General features: G+C 39.8%; 1 protein-coding gene across 3 annotated transcripts in view; it reads left to right on the forward strand.

The window, feature by feature from the left end:
* GPLD1 (glycosylphosphatidylinositol specific phospholipase D1) overlaps nt 1-19,427 on the forward strand; it is a 24,693-nt gene continuing 5,266 nt past the window's right edge. Inside the window, exons 1-17 of one of the 3 annotated variants that reach the window (XM_052803540.1) lie at nt 1-718; nt 3,598-3,653; nt 4,607-4,685; nt 7,453-7,550; nt 8,744-8,854; nt 9,131-9,179; nt 9,671-9,725; nt 10,692-10,799; nt 11,522-11,549; nt 11,637-11,776; nt 12,761-12,826; nt 13,386-13,509; nt 14,054-14,193; nt 15,345-15,531; nt 16,191-16,301; nt 17,306-17,380; nt 17,764-17,920. In XM_052803540.1, the coding sequence (XP_052659500.1) occupies nt 622-718; nt 3,598-3,653; nt 4,607-4,685; nt 7,453-7,550; nt 8,744-8,854; nt 9,131-9,179; nt 9,671-9,725; nt 10,692-10,799; nt 11,522-11,549; nt 11,637-11,776; nt 12,761-12,826; nt 13,386-13,509; nt 14,054-14,193; nt 15,345-15,531; nt 16,191-16,301; nt 17,306-17,380; nt 17,764-17,920 (1,681 nt within the window). In that variant the 5' untranslated portion in view covers nt 1-621. Of the gene's footprint in view, nt 719-3,597; nt 3,654-4,603; nt 4,686-6,070; nt 6,250-7,192; nt 7,233-7,452; nt 7,551-8,743; nt 8,855-9,130; nt 9,180-9,670; nt 9,726-10,691; nt 10,800-11,521; nt 11,550-11,636; nt 11,777-12,760; nt 12,827-13,385; nt 13,510-14,053; nt 14,194-15,344; nt 15,532-16,190; nt 16,302-17,305; nt 17,381-17,763; nt 17,921-19,427 lie in introns of those variants that run through there. The other 2 variants (XM_052803729.1, XM_052803637.1) reach the window with 2 other exon arrangements.

Below are 19,427 nucleotides of genomic sequence, written 5' to 3' on the forward strand. Positions count from 1 at the left end.
CCGCAGCCTGCCCAGCCTCTGCCGTCAGGCAGGGTTTGATAGCAATGGGTACGGCAGGAGTACTGTCATGATTTCTTCCACCCCCGAGTATTGATATTGATATAATTGGGCTTCCAGTCCGGATCGTAAGACCCAAACGCGCGCGTGCGATGCCCTGTCAGCTCGCCAAAGCTTGTGAATTTGTATCGCCGGCAGCTCGGGAGCTAGTGTGCTTCTACTAATACCGCTTTGGCAGTTGGCTTCGTTTTTTCGTGAAATCTGACGTAGCTGTTGTAAGGCAGGTGCACCAAGCGCGGGAGGATGCTCTGCTCCGGCGCACTTTTAGACGTTAACAGAAACCGCGCTGCTGCTGCGCGGCGATGGCAGCTATGCTGCCCAAACCCCAGAGGTATTACGGAAGTCAAGCGGGGAGAACACCTATAGGTTATTTCTTTTTTTTATAAATGACTTTACTTGAGGTCAAGAAAAGCATTGGTATGAAATAGCCTTTCAAACAGGCCAGTGGTTTGTTTGCTGTGTCAGCAATATGTCTGAAAGAAAAGGCATGCTCCGTAACCTACATTTCAAAGGTCACAGTGCTACTGCTCCGGGCTTCCGAAAATCACAGTTCGAGCCAGCATCATGGCTGGTTTGAAGGTTCGCTCTGTTCTGCTGCTTATACTATACCATTTCTGTCAAAGATGTATCCCAAGTGGAATTTCAACACATGTTGAAATAGGTAAGACATGTTCAGAATTAATTTTCGTGTCTTTTGAGTTGCTTGGGAAGAGAAGTGAATTCAGATTTGGCTGGAAAGCAAAGGGAGGAAATAATGTTAAAGTAACGAGCATTCAACATAATCTTAAAAAAACGTGAATAACAGAGGATAGATGAGTAGTTTGGTTTTGGAGTTTGAAACTTTACTGTTTTTATAAGCAAAATGCTTGAATCGATTTGGTTGCGTATTTTTCCATCTTCTAAAACACAGGCATTATGTAACTGGAATGTTTGTGTCTGTGAGTCTTATGCAGACAGGGATTGGTTTGGAGAAAGAAAAGGAATACTTTACGCAATTTATGGGATTGTTATATTTAAACTAGAGAATAACACAGACCGTTTGTGGTAGCTCTGTTTTCAAATCACCGTGTATTAATTTTGCCATACCTGCATAAAATAGATAAAATGCTGTAATGTGTTTGTATCTGTGGCTAACATAATGAAAACTTTCTTCTGTGTCTCTTTCTGGTAGGTTGCTATCTGTAGCCTGAGCAGCCTAGATTTGTAGAGAATGAAGGAGAGAACTGAGTGACCATCAAAGTGGGGAAATATTTCTGTTTTGAATGTCTTGTTTGCATGTGTTATTTTTAAAATCTGGTTTCTGCTGTAGTTTTTGCAAGAACACTCATGAGTAGCGTGAGGTTATTCTGAGACGTTTACTCATAATAAATTGACAGTTTTAGTTGTTTGTTCTTCTGTTTCTGGTTCTAAATCCGTTGCTCAGATAGTAAAACGTATGATGTTGTCTCTATTCAGGTAATCTTCTCAGACTTTAAGTACTGAATACATGCAACTTTGAACAGTTAAAGGCTGGGATTATTCACGGCATTCGAGACTGAGCGTGTGTTCCCTTACAGAGTGTTGTACCCTAGGTCAGCATCCTGCAACCATTTGCTTTTCCTAACGATATGTCAGGAAATCCATAGTAATCGGTAGGAGAAGTCACACTGCCTGAGGTTAGGCAAGTGCATACGTTTTTCCAAGCTTGGGCCTCCAATTACTGAGTACGAGCTTCTGAAAACTTGAAGTAACAGATTTGGCAGAATAGAGTGTATTTGCTAGAAATCTACAAAAAGAAACGAGAGCTTATGGATCTGTCCCAAAGCAGTCATTTTTTTCTAATCTAGAAAGCATATTGCAGAAAACCTGCATTTATATAATTTGGAGATCTTGGTTGTCTGAGGAGTAGTGTGTACACTGAACTATTGGGTCATAGTTTACAACAGTTAATTGTGTCCATTTGTCTGAAAATGACATTAAACTGGGATCAGGTCTGATGCTGCTAAAAGCAGTGTTTTTATTAATGTGCAAATAAAAGTCCATGATGGTAAGATACGGCAAGTTATTGCCAAATCCAAACAGTGAGCATTCCAGGAAAAGAAACCAAAACCCAACAAACTGTAGAAAAGAACTCCTCCGACTCAAAACCAGCACCAAAATCTATCCTGGATAGACTTCTGAAAGTACTTTTAAAACGGTGAAAAGCTCTGCCTGTTCAAAATGTTGATCATGTTCAGTGTGCTCGGCAGAGCTGTGCTGTGTCCTACTTGCCACGGACTTGTTGCTGGAGGCAAGTCTGAGTGGGGAGGCTCTTCCCCCTCCAGGGGCTCTCGTCAGACCTGCCGGGCTCTGCGGGGATCCATCACAAAATTCATTGTAAAGGTGAATTTGTAGGACCTGGGCCCACATGAAAGAAGTCCAGGAGGGGATGTGAGACAGAAAAAGCAAACCGCCTAACTGGGACTCTCCCACACTGGAAAGGGAGATGTGTGTTGAAATGGCTGAGCCTTAAAACGATAGATTTTTTTTATTATTATTTTTAAGTTATTCCGGTTTTGGTGCAGGATCGGTCCTTAAGGTATCTTAACATATTTCTGTAAGGATGGTTTAGATCAGTGGGTAAGAGTGAAAGATCATTCAAACCCACACAGTTTTGTCTGGATCTTATTCCAGAATGGGGACGAGGGGGGGTTGTGGTGTGGTTTATTTAGTAAGGATCAAATTAAATTCAGCATATTCTGGGTTATTGTGATCAGTCTTAGTTTGTAAATAGCTTCAAGTGAGGAGTAAAACTTTGTGTGGGAAGGCAATACGATAACCCATGCATGCAGTTTCAACTGAGTAATTTTAGAGGCAATGTTGGGTATCTTTGAAATAGTGTTAATAGATTATCCCTGGGCTCTAACATTAATTAGAAGGAGACGTCATTAAAGAAAAGTGATGTCAGTTTGTTTCATTCTCTTGTTATGCTTGCTCAATAAATATTTTGGCAGTAAGAATGTCTGCCTATTCAGTGAATAAACAGTATTATTTACCTTGCTGACTTTAGGTTTTTGTTGGTTTTTGTACACATTAAAAATTGATCAAACTGTTAAACATCCGCGTGAATTCCTGAGGTACCTTTTTCAATGCTAAGGACAATGGTGAAACTTAAATACAATTCAGGTGGGTCCTTTATAGCTAGAACTTTATGATCCGTACTCTATACGTGCTGGGTGTGATCATGTCAGTTCACAGCTGTAGCTCAGTTCTGGACATGGGGAGTTCCTTTTCCCTGTGATTTCGGCTTTGGTCAGCTTCAGAGCTAGGGATTAGAGAGAGACTGATGAGACCTCAGTGCCCAGATGTGCTACAGAAATGGCGTTTCCTCATTAGCTCCCTAGGTGAGAAAACACACTCTCTGGCATGTACAAAATTTTCTGAGAAATCGTGTTTCATGCACCTGTGCCACTTGGCTTAGGTATGACAATGAGGTGTGTTCTGGTTTTGATAATGCTTCTAACAAAACATGGGCCTGGCTGCAGCACCTATAAATCAATACTTCAATTTGTTGTTTTTCAGCACATAGAGCTCTGGAATTTTTCATTAAGCGTGAAGGGAATGTTGATTATAGACAGGTAGGAAGCGTATTATTGCTTAATTGTGTACACCTTTCTTCTTAATGTTTTTCTGTCTTCTTGCCTTTCTTTTCTTTATTATTTATTCTCAGTAATATGTTTGTAAATATTGTGCCTAGACTGTTTTTTTACCGTTTTTTGTTGAAAATGATTTGACTTCTCCTGAATACTATTACAAATATGTAGCAATTACTATAATGTGTATATACTGTGTGTGGTTTCTCACATGTTTTCCTATCTTCTTAAGTCATACCCTCCGTGATTAGTTGTATTAGAAGAATCAGTAGAGGACTTTTGGAAAGGAGATTTAATAAACATAAGGACAGCAAAATGACAGCAAGGTTTTGAATTTAGTCCACCACATGTATCATTTAACCGATTTCTTAGTGGTGCAAATAGCTTTTTCTTTGTTGGGCTGTATCCAGCAGAGCACTGTAAGCATGTGGACAGTTTTCATAAACGCATAAACAAAACACCTGTGTTTTGTGTTTAAAACATTTTTAATATCCTTTAGGACAATGTAAAGAAAACCATTTTATATAACTTGATCTTTTATCCAAGTAGGAGATCACTCAAGGGAAGTATTGACATTGTCCGCTGTAGACAGCTATGCCGTAATTCAGAGGATGGAAGTTAGCAGCCCAGGCTTCATGTCTAGTCCACGAGGAGGAGGGCACCTTCAGAAGGTGACTTAACCAGCACCTAAGTTAGATCATACAAATAGTTTCCTAAATGGCCTTTCAAATTACAGTGTATACTGATTAGTCTCACTTACAGGGATTTGGGGGGGGGGAATGATGGGGGATGATGACGACACTGAAATAACGTATTTTACCAAGATAATAGTTGTGCCTTGCTGGATATTTAAATTTTATCTTCAATATTCATGGTAAGCTCTGTTTTCGTGCTGTGCAATAGCATTCTGATTCCTTTTTCCCCCATCCTTTTCCCAGTTATTACTAAACCACCAAGATGCTTTTCAGGCTGGGAGCATTTATCCTGATGCCTTTTATCCTTCAATCTGCAAAAGTGGTAAGAAAAGCTGTATGAGTCCAATATTGTAACAACTGTATTTTTATGTGAAAATCCTATAGAATTTAGTAGGGTTGAAAAGAGTTATGTTGTAAGAAACGAAGTATGGCCAAAAATACCTTCCTGCAAAAACATCCACCATTTTTGTTAGTGTTTTGAGCCTTTTTGTAGAACTTTATATGAAAATAATACATTTGAAAATGTGTTTAGAAAGTAACTTTTGGGTAAACGTAACTATTTAATGTGTAGGGCAATTTGATAGAAGGTTGCTGTTTGACTAAATTAGGTCAGATTACTGAGTACAGTCTTGGGGAGAAACTGAGAGGACAAAATGATCTTTTTTCTAAGTCTTAGGGAAAGCCTAGAGCTAATTTCTGTCAGATCAGTCACAAAGTTGATAGGAGAATATAAAAAGAACCCACAAAAACAAAATAGTGTAGGACTTCCTGGGAGGGGGGAGTGTTAGTATCATCCCAGGTTAAAGCCTTTGTTTTTCAGACTGCTGTCTTTTGCCTTTTACTGCTTCCCGTTTGAAAGTAATGTCAGTCTTAGTTTTGTGCAGATCTGAAGACTGCACTACAAAATTAGCGCCCTGTTGCAATGGCTGTAAAAAGTATGTCTTGGCTTGCAGGTGGTCCACAGATTTTTTCAGCTCTGGTAGGTCAGGTCTTGATCGTAATCAGCTTCTCCAGCAACACTGGAGCTATAAAACAGCCGGCTAGGGCTTGCTCCAGGATATTTGCTACTAAAGTGGTAGATCTGGATAGTGAGCAGTTAGCAAATGGGACAAAGACAGCCTGTCCTCCAACAACAAGCCATTAGGATGTTTAGGCAGATACCAGCGACAAGGCAGCGATGTGTAGTTTGTGTGAGGATATCTAGCCTATTCGTGGTTGAGATCTTACTGAAAATGTAAAGTATGGGAGGTGGTCTATTTTAGTGGGTCATGCAAATTCAGATCCATTAAATTCAAAGTGTTCTTAGGATCTTTGTTTGGTTTGCCTCATCTTTTACATGTCTTTCAGCTGAGTGCCAGTGCCTTCACTTATTTCAGTATTTATTTTTGCTGCCTCAAACTGCAAAATCCTTCTTTGTCTTTCCAAGGACGCTTTCCCTGACTTTTCTCGTTGCCTGCTCTACTTAGAGTCTTAAATCACACAGTGGCAGCTAGACTTATCACTGTTTCTCAGTCACAGGTTGTTGATGCTGACCGCTGTTTATGCCAACTGCAGGCTGCTTCGTTTATATCTGGATAGGCAGGTTGCCCCATCTGGGTTGCCTAACAGGGGATCTTCTCTGTTGTTATGTTGTGATGCTCAGTTCACATCCAGATTGCCCCTCTGCTCTGGCATTTAATACTGGTTTTGTCTCCTGTCACTCACCAGGTCACTGTTCCTGGTCTTCTGCCTGGCTCTGCTAACATCTTGTCCCAAACTTCAGTCTCGCTTGCCTTGTTTTCAGGACTGATGTTCTCCTGGGATTTCTTCAGTTCCTACCTTAACTTGGTTATTTCTACCTACCTCGTCTTTCCCTTCTAGCAATTTTGACTCCTGCCTTATACCAGGTCAGTGATAAGAGCCTCTCTCTCTGCAGTCTCCAGCCTGTATTCCTTCACTAAAGTTGGGGTCAATCTTGCCTTGTTTTATACTTGGGCCGCTGGTCAGTGGTCTCCTTAGTCAATATGGAAGAAATAGGTACCTCTGCAGATCTGAGCTGTTTTAATTGTGCCTCTAGATCAAGAACAAAGCCATCCAGACTGCCTTTCCAGGCAGGAGGCAAACTTAGATGTAGAAGCCTACTCTGTGAACATTTAATTTTGGTCTAGCAAATCCCATCCTTATGTTATCTAGTTCAGCTGCACTGTAAAATGTCAAGAGGCCAGGAGGTGACTGAATTACCTACAAGGTCTGCTCACTCAGTTTCAGCATTTAATATACCTTAGTCTTCTGCAGTTTCACAGTTCTGTGTGAACAAACATGTAGTTTTCCTCCAAGTGTATTGATGGTCCGAACGATCTATCTCCTGCCTACCATCTTCCCCCTTAGAGAATTTGATATTGTGCTGCTTGGTCTTGTCATGTCAGCATCACTTTGCTCTTAGCTTCATGTAGGTACACAGAAATTTTTAGGCAAGGTCACTGTGTTAGATTCTACATAATCTCTTCTGCATAAATCCAAGTGAGAGTAATAATTGATGCTTCAAAGGAAAACCTGATTTTTTCTGCTTTCCTTTGCCCTTCTTCTGCTCCTACACTGACTATATCTTGGCAAGTTTGACATTCTGTTGAAAATGATGATGACATAGCCCTCCTCTGCCCTGTGGAAACTGATACCTGACCCAAAGCATGATATTTTGAGTTGGCTGCCATGCCCATCAGCTTTTCTGCCATGCAATTTGATGCATTCATTTAGTCAACAGCATCTCTGTCATCTCTCTTTATTCTCTCCACTTGGGAGGCAGTCTTTCATTGTACTGTACCTACTCACAGGCACAGAGAAAGGGAGCAGGCACAAAATTTTCAGATGCTTCAAACCAAAATCATAGAAGGTAAATCTAGTATCTCTTTTGACAGTATAAATCATGTAAAAATACATCTCGTTTGGTTCTTCTCATATAAGTGGATTGCAAAACGTATTGTCTGTACGATATGAAATTGAAAAAAGTCTGTGGGTTTTTTTCATGGAGGAAACTTTTTCTTTTTTTCTCCCTCCCTCCCCTCCCCCCAAAAAAGAATAAATCAAATACTGATATAATTTTATTGCAATAGGAATATTCCATGATGTGTCAGAAGACACTCACTGGTCACCATTCCTCAGTGCCAGTATTCACTACATCAGAAGGAATTATCCTCAGCCTTGGGAAGAGGTAAGAAAATTTCATTAACTTTTGACTTTGCTTTCTACTGTTTTCTTCACCTTCACTTGTTGTTGCAATTCATCCTTTGGGAAGTGTAGAAAAAATACATATTTTTAAATCAAAGTCTCTGCTGATACAGGAAAATTTGAAATCCTGTTTTCATCTTCACCAGACAAAAAATTTACAGTTTCCATATAAAGTCTATCAGTTACCTCCAATGTGGTCTGGTGCTTATGATACATTTCATAGGTCCAAAATTCCAAACATGATTGGTGGTCTTGCATTATTGTCGATCTGGTTGAGTGTTTGCCACTTAAAAACCAGGTGTCTTTTGGAATTGTCACTTGTGAAATCTTGGACTTAGTCCTGATTTGCTCTTGTTTATGGTATATGAGCTACTTAGGAGGAGAGGAAAACCAAATTGTCAAAAGTGAGAATGATCTTAAAGGTAATATTGTTTTCTTTTCCTTACTAGAGAACTTGCCATTCTCTGCTCAGGAGAGTCATACAGCATTTGAGAGCATGCACTCTTTAAAACCTAAAAAAGTTTGCCTGCCTTTTCACTGGCCATTGGTGATACTGATCTTGTGAACTATTAACCCTTGGGAAGTATAAGTTGTCAAAAAACTATGATTCGATTAAGAATTTTTAAAAGACGTCTGGAACTTACAGTGGTTCAATGCAGAGAAGTCTTTTCTGGAGAAATGAAATTTCTGTTGCTGATAAATTTATTCCAAATAACTTTTCTGTTTGTAGGAATAAGATGAGTAATTTCACCTGGACTTTAATCGGGTACTTTTACAGTGAGCAGCACTTGCACAGGAATGTCTTTTTCTCCTCTGTGTGCCTGCACGACAGCCATGGTGGCAGAGGGGATTCACTCCTTGGAAGTGGAAGTGTTTGTTGCCAGTTCAGAAAAACACTTTAGTACACATCTAACTTGAAGTACACATGTTGTCCTGACATCAACCATGCAATTCTGTGACCTTGGACTGTATGAAGTGCTTAAAGCTTCTCAAGTCACAAAAAGTGACTCCAAGCATCAAGGAATGAGTGGTCAACAATTTGTCATGCTAAGTTCTTGGATTTTAATAGTTTCTCAGCTATATCCTTGTATAATGCACATACATAAAATGCTCACCTCTTCTTAAAGACAGGAGGAAAATTACTGATGTTACTACAAGTGGATTGTTGTTGTGTAGGCTACAGAGAAGCTGGTGGCTTTCCTGTTTGGAGTTGCCTCGCATATGGTGGCAGATATTAGCTGGCATAGCCTGGGCATCGACCAAGGATTCCTAAAGGCCATGGGAGAAGTAAGCCTGTATTATTTTATTTATTGATGTAACTGGATTTGTCGGAATTCATAGCTTAGCTTTGGACTCTAGTGGGGAGGGAAGAGAAAAGCTGGAGCCCTGTTTCGGGAAGATTTTCAGAGAGATGTAATGTCATGAACTCCATAAGAATGAAGTTGGTCAGGTTTGGGACCTGTAAACTTAAGGGCTGCTTGGACAATTTTTTTCTGCTCATAGGTTTGTATGGAAGGATGAGTAAAATAAATGGACAGTTCTCTTGTTTTTCTCTTTCTCCAGATTGATTTTCAAGGTTCATACTCAGAAGCTCACAGTGTTGGCGATTTTGGTAACGTTTCTGTTTGCTGATCGTAGATCCTTCTGTTAGAATAACTAGTCCACTTCAAAACCACAGTGGGTGATTCTGGCTCTTACCCTGTGCAATGCCGGAGCCAAGATGGACACTGTATTCTCACTCTCCCCCATTGCTTGCAAAGCCCTGCTATACCTGTCCTCATGCTCCATGTTTCAGGAGATGTGATAGGGCATATGGACACTTGCTTTAAAGCCCAAACACAGGCTGAAGGATGCTAAAGTTTAAATGGAATCACTACTGTGATTTTAAATTTTACATTATTCTTACTTTCTGGAAGTGTGAAATATGCAGCATACTTTCAGGTGAACCATTTATGTGTTCTAAACATATAGCTGGAGGATCTACCATATAAACATGGATCACATAGCCATACATAGCTTCATCTGCCCTGTTACCCATGATAGATACTTAACAGGTTTTGTTTGTTGGGCTTTTGGGGTTTTTTTTCATTCTTCCATCCGCAGGAGGAGATGTACTGAGTCAGTTTGAGCTCGACTTCAGTTATCTGGCATCGAATTGGTAAGATAATAAGGTTGCCTTCTTTAATAATTATTTCTGCTTACTTTGTATACTCACTGTGTTAACAAAATGCTGTCCTCCTTTACCTTTCTTTCAAAAGAAAACCTTGCAGCTGTTGGAATTTTTCTGAGTTTGGTATTCCTCATATGCATATTTACTGTTCCCTGAAATGAAAAACTAGAAGGACAGAAGAAAAAAAGGTTTTACATATAGGGACACAGCAAGATAGATTAAATTATTTATCACTGAAGGAAACTATAAGTAATTATATGTAAAATAATCAGTGAAAAAGGTTTGCTGGAATGTCCTAACAATTAGTTAACTAACTCAGTTAAATAAATCTCACTTAGAGTTCCATTTAAAGTTTTGGAAGTTGAGGATGTTTATGGTTATACATGCTGGAATTCAGACAGGTTTTAAAAGCATAAAAAGAAGCAGCAGTTTTAGATATACACTTTTTTTTCCTCACAGTTTTTAACTGAAAGAACTCACATGCCTTTTTTCTGCTGATAAAGTAGGTCATTTGAGTAGTTTTGTTTAAGTAGGATGTAGTTTATCTAGGTGTAGAAGGCACAGTTCATTAATAAAACTCTGGCACAGCTGTGGGAAATGTCTGTTTGGCTAGGAGTAGATTTGGCACAGTGCAGAGTTGGAGGACATCCTCTGAGATTATGTGATGGCCAAGCCAGGGAACCAGTGTGAGGGTGTGGAAAGTCTACCAGCGGTAGCTGTAGGGGTATGGTTTTACAGGTTTCTGACTTTGAACCTAAACAAGAGGAGAGTGTTGTGCAGAGAGTAACTGCACCTGCAATCCTGGTCTTTCTGGCATTTTTAAATCTTCATAACCTTCTATAGTCTTTTGAAATTTAGAATATTTTAAAGCAGGCTATTGTTACTACATGAACTGTAATCTTTTATCAGGTGATGGGAAAATCTGTTATTATAATACTTTCGTCTTATTTTTAGGTATGTACCTGTCAAAGACCTAGCAGCTATCTATAAGGAATTTTATGGAAAAGAGATCATAACTGAAAGCACAATTACTGACTGTACTTACCTGCTGTTTCTTGAACTGTAAGTTGAATAACTTTGTCTGGGTTTTCATAAGTGAAACATATGTAGGAAAATCATGATAATCCTATTTGAAATGACTTATGCATTGAGGCCAGCAATGTAGACTCCCTACTAGACCCCAAAATCATAAAATACCTGAATTTTTTTAATGGCTAGAATACAAACTCAGACTGCTTAATGACTGTTAAATTCATTATTACATCACAGATTCAGCATCTTAGCTATTTAATGCATTTATGCGTTTAATGTATTTATGCCTATTTATTTGAGAACAGCTGTGTCTTCAAGCACCATTGCATTGTGGCACGTTAGCAATATAATTTTCATGTACTGAAGGAATAGTGTACATACCTAAATAGGTGGCTTACCTACACTTTATGTAGATCCCTTCAAGTCCAAGGATAACTCAAAAGAGACTTTTGATATCTGGCAATGTCTGCTTGTGAATATCCTTAACAGCCTAGCTGTATCCTTTATTTCAGTTAATTACCAGTAGTCACACAGCATTTAGAAACACTGTGAAACCCTCCAAATCAAGGGCAGCAATAAAGTTAGTATCATTACTTCTCACGTTACAGCTTTTAAAAATATATTGACAGCCAACAAGGAAATGTAATGGCTTGCATAGTATTTACCATACAGAAGCCTTGAAAAGAAATGTTTAAATAATTAAATATTATTAAATGAAGCAAATTTTTTTCTGAAGATTATTTATTTTTCAGGCATGGAGAAAGGCTTGCCATTGCCAAGGTTGGTTTTCTGTTTTCTTTATAAAAATGAATATATAGCATGAAGACAACGTAATCCATCTTACTAAGTATGTTGCTTGTCTCTTAGCTTTTTCCAACATATGCTAGTAAATCTCCATTTCTGGTGGAGAAGTTCCATGAGTATTTCCTCGGAGGAGTGGATGACATGGCGTTCTGGACAAACAATATTTTTGAGCTGACAAGCCATATGCTAGAGAATGGAACCAGGTATAGCATGTTTCCTGCAACATGAAATGCAGTAGTCAAGTTCTGACACCCATTTAATTGTCTTCCGAAGGCAAGTTCTTTCCTAGAAGAGGTGCTGAGCTTTAAATCCTCACTTGGACAAAGGGATTTCTGTGGTTATCTTTTACCCAGGTGCAGAGGATTACATAGGCCTTGCATTTGCATTTGTCACATATTCACACTCCTTTCCCCAGGCAAGGCTCTGGCATGCCCAGCTGATACTTGACGGGGAAAATTTGTGGCATTCTTTAAGACGTACTCAAGGGCCTGCTTAAATATTGCATAGCCATGCCCTGAGGTTCTGCCCGGCCTGGCACTCTGAGCTGTGGCTGTGGCTGCACCTTCTCGCTGCTGTCATCAGCCAGCAAAGATGTCCCTTCCTAGGGGAGGTCAGATATTGCCTTCAGACACTTAAGGCAAATAGGATTAGAAAGAGTGAGAGTACATATTCTAGTGTTAGAAGGTCAGGCTTGTACTCGGAATATCATTTTTATAGAAGTTCTAGCCTTGTACTGCTCTGTTACAAGTGTAACCTTGCTTAAATAACTTTGTAAGACCAACAGTGGCAATTAATCCGTCCATTTATATGGAAAATATCACTGCAGCTGTTTTGGGAAATTATGTTTGAAATACAGTATGGCATAATCTGTTTTGTTTTTTGTTCCAGAATGGCACTTTCATTAAAAGTGCTTTAGATTAATAGAATTAGCAGGACATGTTACAATAAGTTTCCTTTAAAAGTTATATAAAGAGATGTGAGATTCATATAGAACCTAATCAAGGTCATTAAAATAAATATCAAAGGGGTTTCTAAGGATTGTAATGGTGCTCTAATTTTGAATAAGCAGGGTTTCTTGAGAAAACTGATGACTTCTAATAGAGGAATCAGTAGGGATAAAAGTTGTATGTTTAGTTTCACTTCCATTGTGGGAAAATCTTTAAAATGCATTCTGCGTATTTCTTTAGTGGCTGCTTCCTGCCTGAGAACCCTCTGTTTATAAACTGCACAAGGGAGCACGAGGACAAGTACGTGTAAGTATAGCTCTGAAGGTTCAGAGATTTACTGATGAAGAGAGTCTTGCGCTAATGTGGACAGTGAGCTATTGAAAATTAGAGATCTTTTGGTTTATCTTTTTGTGTGCGAATTTGATTCTCTCTTAACATGAGTAAGTAAGCTTCCTATAGGGGAACTGTGCAGAACCTAAGAGACACTTCTACCTTCCAGCTTAAGGACAAGAATATTACCTAACACTTGAAATGCTAAGTCTTCACACTTTATTTGGTTGTCACTCTTTGTTCCACTAATCATGGAACTACTGATTCATGTTTACCATTACCATAGCTAAATTCTCTCCTGATCTATGTGCAGAAATACGGAACTCAGCTGTTCAGAGCACAAGTGTATGTATTCCTCCAGCAAACATCTCAAGAGAAACCAGCTTAACTGGTATCTCTTGCAAATTCCATTTATACATGGGAGAAATAGCCACCTGATAGCATACAATGGGTTTGCTTCTCCTAGCTTTGTCATAAAATACTCCAGTCATTAATTCAGCTATATTAATTGTTATTACTGTCTTCTTTATTTTAGCAGAAGCAAACAATCAAAACATGAACGTCACAAGAATACAACTTCTTTGCTTACAAACACACCTGAAAAGAATATAAACTATACAGAGAGAGGAGTTCACTTCAACACAGAATCTTGGGCAACAGTAAGTGAGAAGTGACAGATGTGTCAGGTAAAATTCAGCTCTGTATAAAATTGTTTTAATTTCTATCTGAAATGCTGCATGATGGGGCGGGGTCTCTGGATGTTAACAGTAGCCTCTGACTCCACTTCGTGGAGATTTCCAGCGCCATTGTTAATCTGTATATTTTTACATACATTGTAAATATTCAATTTTTACACTTTGCTCCTTGTATAGTGAAGTTAGGACACATCTTGCAGTGCCAAAAATGACAAAATATATCTTTAGTATTTACGCTTTAGTATTTAGATTTTACAGAATCATATCATCACTTTGGGGGGTTAAGAATTCCCAACAAAGCATAGCAGTGAACAATTAGAAGTGCTTCATTTAGAGCATACAGATTTTTGTCTCTATGAAATGGTGCTTATGACCTGAGTCAGAGTCCACTTAGACCAATGTGGTCATTTCCACTGTTGGTGACTTGGTTTTTGAGGTGCTCCATAATGTTCTAGAGTTTCAGCCTGTGTTTTAACTATTCTTGTGTCTCTTATTATTTTTATTTCAGAATTCCCTCCGCTTGATAAACCATGCTTTTGCAACCAATGTCTGGAGAGCATTAGCACCTACACATCAAAAATCTCCTAAGCACATCTCCAAGCCAGCAGCTTCATATTTTCTGACTTCACCCTATGCTAGACTTGGATGGTTGGTAATTTTTTTCCTCCTACTTCCCTCTTAAATTCTGAAAATTTTGAGTACCCACAGAATATTAATGTTTAGTCTTTGGATACTCTTTAAAGGTGACAGTCCAAATCAATTAGTGGTACAAATCTGGCTGAACAGCTTACATTGTCTGGCCAGAACAACAAGTTAACACATAAGACCTTTCTTTCAGATGTTAGCGTAAGCCTCTTTGTGTCGAATAAAACTGTATCAAGAGCAAAATTTCCATTCAGATGTGTATTCTAGTCAGATAACCCCTTTCTTTGGAAGGGTTGTCTTGTCATTTTTTTACATTCTCTCTCCTTAGTGGAGGAGCTCAATGCTCTGTGTGTGATCAACCTCAGAATGAAAGGAACTAAAATTAGAACCAACATTGGCTCTAGTTCTGAACAGTATGGGAACATTGTTACCCTTTTTTGGTTGTTGGTTTATGTTTGGGCAGAATTAATTCTCCGTCCCGAATTGATCACTAGCAGAGAGTTCAAAGATAGATTCAGGACACAGAAAGAGGCATATTCTCTTTCCTTGCCAGAGAGCTTCTAGCTTGACCTGCAACAGGGAAGAGTAATAAAATAAATTTGCATTGCTGCTCATCTTGCTTTATTTCTTCTGACTCAAAAATTGAAGATTTAATCCTTGAGTTTACTTCACACCAGCCAAATTAACGATAGTTAGGTTTTTTTTTCTCTCCACATTCCCTCTCTAAACTCCAACATGTTACTGAGACCTGTGATCCCTTTGCTTATCTACTGTTAAGTCCATCAATTAAATCAGAGGTTCAGTTAAAAAGATACTTAATTTCATCTTTTGTATTCTGTCATATGCAAGCAGCACTTTTTCATGCTGCTTGCTCTGATTGCTCTCAGGTGCCTTGTGTCAGTAAGTAAAAAGCAGTTCCTACAGATCTCAGATGCATTAATGGAAGATGAATCTTCAAGGCTCTGTTTTTATTTAATTCAAGAAAACAAAAATCAAATATATTATATGAAAAATGCTGTGTAGATTTTTACAAAAATAGATGGGGAAAGACAGGTCTTGGTTCACCTGAAAGAAGTAAAAGTATTTATTCTCTGCTAATGTTGTGATAGTCTGGAAGCTAATGCGATTATTTTGTTGACTCCCTTGCTGTACAGGGCAATGATCTCAGCTGACCTAAACCAGGATGGATATGAAGATCTGGTGGTTGGAGCACCGGGGTACAGCACGTTGGGCCATATTCAGATAGGACGGGTGTATGTGGTCTATGGCAACCAGTCAGGTTTGCCGCCAGAGGACATGGATCTAGATGAGAAAGCTGACCAAGTACTACAGGGTCATCAGGTGAGAGGTCAAGACAGGTAATTTTCACTTAAATTGTTTTGCCTGAAAATGTGGTAAATTTTGACTGAGCAACAGTATCATTAATATGTATGAAGATTATTCCTGAAATACCCCTCCTGGTAAAAGGGGTAACTTCTTGTAACTGAGAAGGAGGATCAAATCATCTTTTTGAGTAATAAAGATGATCCTCTGTAGAAAATATCTTTATTCACAAAGAAGAGAGATGAGATACATTTCCTTTTAATCTGTTTCTGTGGTTGTAAACTGTGGAGTAACAGCTGCTGTCTTCTTACAGAGCGTTTTAGTGGTTCACAGCTATAATGCTGTTAACAGGAAAGATCATAAACTTAATATCAATGGTGCACTAGGCTCAGAAGAGGAAATGGCAAAGCAGCGCCATATTGTGTTCAGTTATCTTATATTTTAACAACTCCACATCCTCAAACAGAACAGTTGACTCTGAGTTAGTGTATTAGTATGACAGTTATTACTTGGGAGAATAGTGACGCGAACAAAATCTTAAGAATTGTTGGGATAGATTTTTGTCATATCTGTTTCCAGTTCTTCCCTGTGCTGTGATTGCAAACGTGCATTAGGTTTTGATGGTTTTGTCTTGAAAACATCTGTTATTTTCATGAGAGCAATCCCTCTTCTTTTAGCCTTCAGGAAGATTTGGTTCTGCCTTGGCAGTCCTGGACTTCAATGAGGATGGACTGCCAGATCTGGCAATTGGAGCGCCTTCTGTGGGATCTCAGTTTCTTACTTACAAAGTAAGCCACTCACATGGGTTTGTTGGGATTTTTTCCCTCCAAACAGAACATTTTTATTGATCCATATTTTTTTGAACAGGGAAACGAGAGAGAGAATTTCTGTTGTTGCTCAAGGTGACACTGTAATTTAAACACAAAGGTTTATAACCTTTGTGGGTACTTTGACTACAGCAATGACAGCTATCTGTATTTCTCTTGGCCTTTTTGCATATTAGAAATCCAAATCAGATTGCAGCTATGCAGCACTGATGTGCTGGAAATGTAAGGAGCCATTTATGAAACACAAGTGTACCCTTTTTATTTAGGAACAGAGAGTCTGGAACAGACCTCATGGGTCAGTGAGCCTCATCATCTGCTGTCACAGGCCAACAGATCATATCTAAAATGTGATAGGAGCACAGACACACATGCTAAAATAATCAAGTTACAGAGGCTTAATGACTTGCAGCTTACTAGATAAGCCCATGTAATGGTCCCTGAGTATTTTCAGCCCGTGCAAACCGAGAGGCAAAATGTTTTCATTTAAACCATATCCATTAAGCTTAAAACTCTTCAGAATTTCAGATACTAAATTAGCTGCCTAAATAGGAATTTAAATGCTTTTATGTCGACCCACTAGCTTGGAAAATTGCATGGATCTGTTATGCCTGGCACTGTGTGCCATTGCCTTAAATAATGATTAACGAAATTTGAGCCACCTGAATGTGTGTATAATGAATGTAAATATACAGTATACTGTCCTTGCTCCTTGCCCACAATATGATGAAAATGTACTTCTCTGTACTTCTCTAGTTTGTTGCCTGGTTATAGCAGTACCCATTACAGCATGGGTATTCTTAGGTTTGGGGTGGAAAAGACAGTATTATGAGAAGGCTCTGATAGGAAAAATGCAGTTGTATTAGCCCTTGCAGAACTGTTTCACTCCTTGTGCTTTGTTTTGGATTTCATTCTTGGTGTTGACATGCAGATGCTCTCATGCTGTATTTGCTTTTCCTGCTGTTTAGGGTGCTGTGTATGTCTATTTCGGCACTGAGGGAAGAGGCTTGGCATCTCAACCAAACATTACCATAACTTGTCAGGTATATTGATCAGGCTAATACAGGGCTACACAAACAGGAGGTGAGATAAAGGGGAAAGGGGCTTATGGGCTTAAAAAAAGAATGTTAAAATGAAGCTTCTAATGGCAAGGGAATTTAGACTGATGGGGACAGTGCAAGCAGGTGCTTGCGTAGGTTGGTTGTATGTGAGAAAGACATTTGTACTCCAGTGCAGGGGAGGCAGCAGGTGAACAGAAAGTGCATAGCCCTGCAAAAAAACCTGAAGAAAACAAAACTGAAGTCAGGGAGTGGGAGGGTAATTTGATCAGAAGCAAAGTCAGCTCTTTAGAAGTAAATTGCTCTATTTTGTTACAGAATTGGTGGTTTCGGTTCCATTTCAGCCTCAAACTAACTGTTTATTTCAGTATTCCTACTGTAATCTTGGTTGGTCCCTCCTGGCAGCTGATGTTGATGGGGATGGAAATGCTGATCTGGTTGTGGGCTCTCCATATGCACCCGGTGGTGGGCAGCAGAGAGGATTTGTGGTTGCGTTTTACTCTTATTTCAACCGGAGTGACCAAGGTAATATTTATTGAGTAAATTAACCCTTCCATATTTTATGGGACTGTTCATTTGTTCCTAATTAATCATAGAATAATTCAGGTTCAAAGGGATCTCAGGAGGTGTCTAGTCCAGCCTCCTACTCAATAAGAGGACAGCTATAAAGTCAGACCAGACTGCTCAGGGGTTTATCCGGTCAGGTCTTAAAAACCTCCAATGACAGAGATTGCACAGCCACTCTGGGCAGCCGGTCCACTTCTTGGCTGTCCTCATAGGGAAAAAAATGTCTTGTTACAGCCAGTACGAACCTCTCTTGTTTCAGCTTATGCTCATTGTCTGTTCTCCTCCCACTATGCTTAGTGAAGTCAGAGGCACAGAAGGCATTGAGTACCTTGGTACACTGGGAAGAGCCTGCCTCTATCCCCTTGTTAACCTCCTCATAGGTACAGGCAGGCTGCTGTTGGGTCCTCTCAAAACCTTCTTTTCTCCAGGCTGAATAAGTCCCAGTCCCTTAGTCTCTGCTCACAGCGCAAGTGCAGCAGCCCCCAACCATCTTGGGGGCCCTCCACTAAATTTGCTGCAGTTTATCAACATCTTTCCTGTTTTGTGAGGTCCAGATCTGAACAATGTATTACACGTATGGTCTAGGGAGGAGTAAAGGGGGAACAATCACTTCTCTCAGTCTCTTTGCCATGCTTATATAGCCTGGGATGCTGTTGGCCGTCTCTGCTGTCAGAGCCTCATGCTCAGCTCTCTGCCCACCAGGATCTCCACGGCCTTTTCCACATGGCTGCTCCCCAGCCAGTCTGTCCCCAGCCTGTATTGCTGGGGGCATCTCCTTTCCCAGGGGCAGGGCTTTGCATTTGTCCTCGCTGAATTTTGTGAGGTTCCCGTCAGCCTGTTCCTCCAGCCTGTCTGGGTCCCTCTGAGTGGTAGCCCTGCCCTCAGGTGATAGCCCCCCACAATCTCCTGTCATCCGCCAACTTGATGAAGGGGCATGTTGTTGCCTTCTCTGAATCATTTATAGAAGTGTTTAACAGGATGAGTCTAAAGATAGAGCCCTGAAGGTACGCGACTTCTCAGAGGCACTAACTGCTGCCCTGCGAGGGTGATCATCTCACCAGGTTTTTCCCTTCTGGTTGTCCACCCATCCAGACTGCAGTGTCCCAGCTTCGATACAAGAACATTGTGGGACACAGTGTTGAAAGCCTTGCTAAAGCAATGGACTCAACTGTGTATCGGTGATGCCAGGGCAGACTCACTGGTCTTCCTTGGAAATTGGCAAACGTACCTCAAAAGATGAATTTTTATCATTCTGTATCTTCCTTCATGTGGCTAAAGAGGAATGCTACAAGTGAATACAGCTAATGAGTACAGGTGATGAGGATTGTTGTGAATGAGGGAGGAAAGGCCACCTATGGAGCTAAATAAAGTTAATAGGGGTTGGGCAGGATACACAGGTATTCAGAGCTTTGTCAGAATCATGTAATTGAGATTTCCAATGACACTTAATTTTTGTAGCTTATTC

Source organism: Harpia harpyja, chromosome 1 (assembly GCF_026419915.1).
Source record: "Harpia harpyja isolate bHarHar1 chromosome 1, bHarHar1 primary haplotype, whole genome shotgun sequence".
Classification (NCBI taxonomy): Eukaryota; Metazoa; Chordata; class Aves; order Accipitriformes; family Accipitridae; genus Harpia; species Harpia harpyja.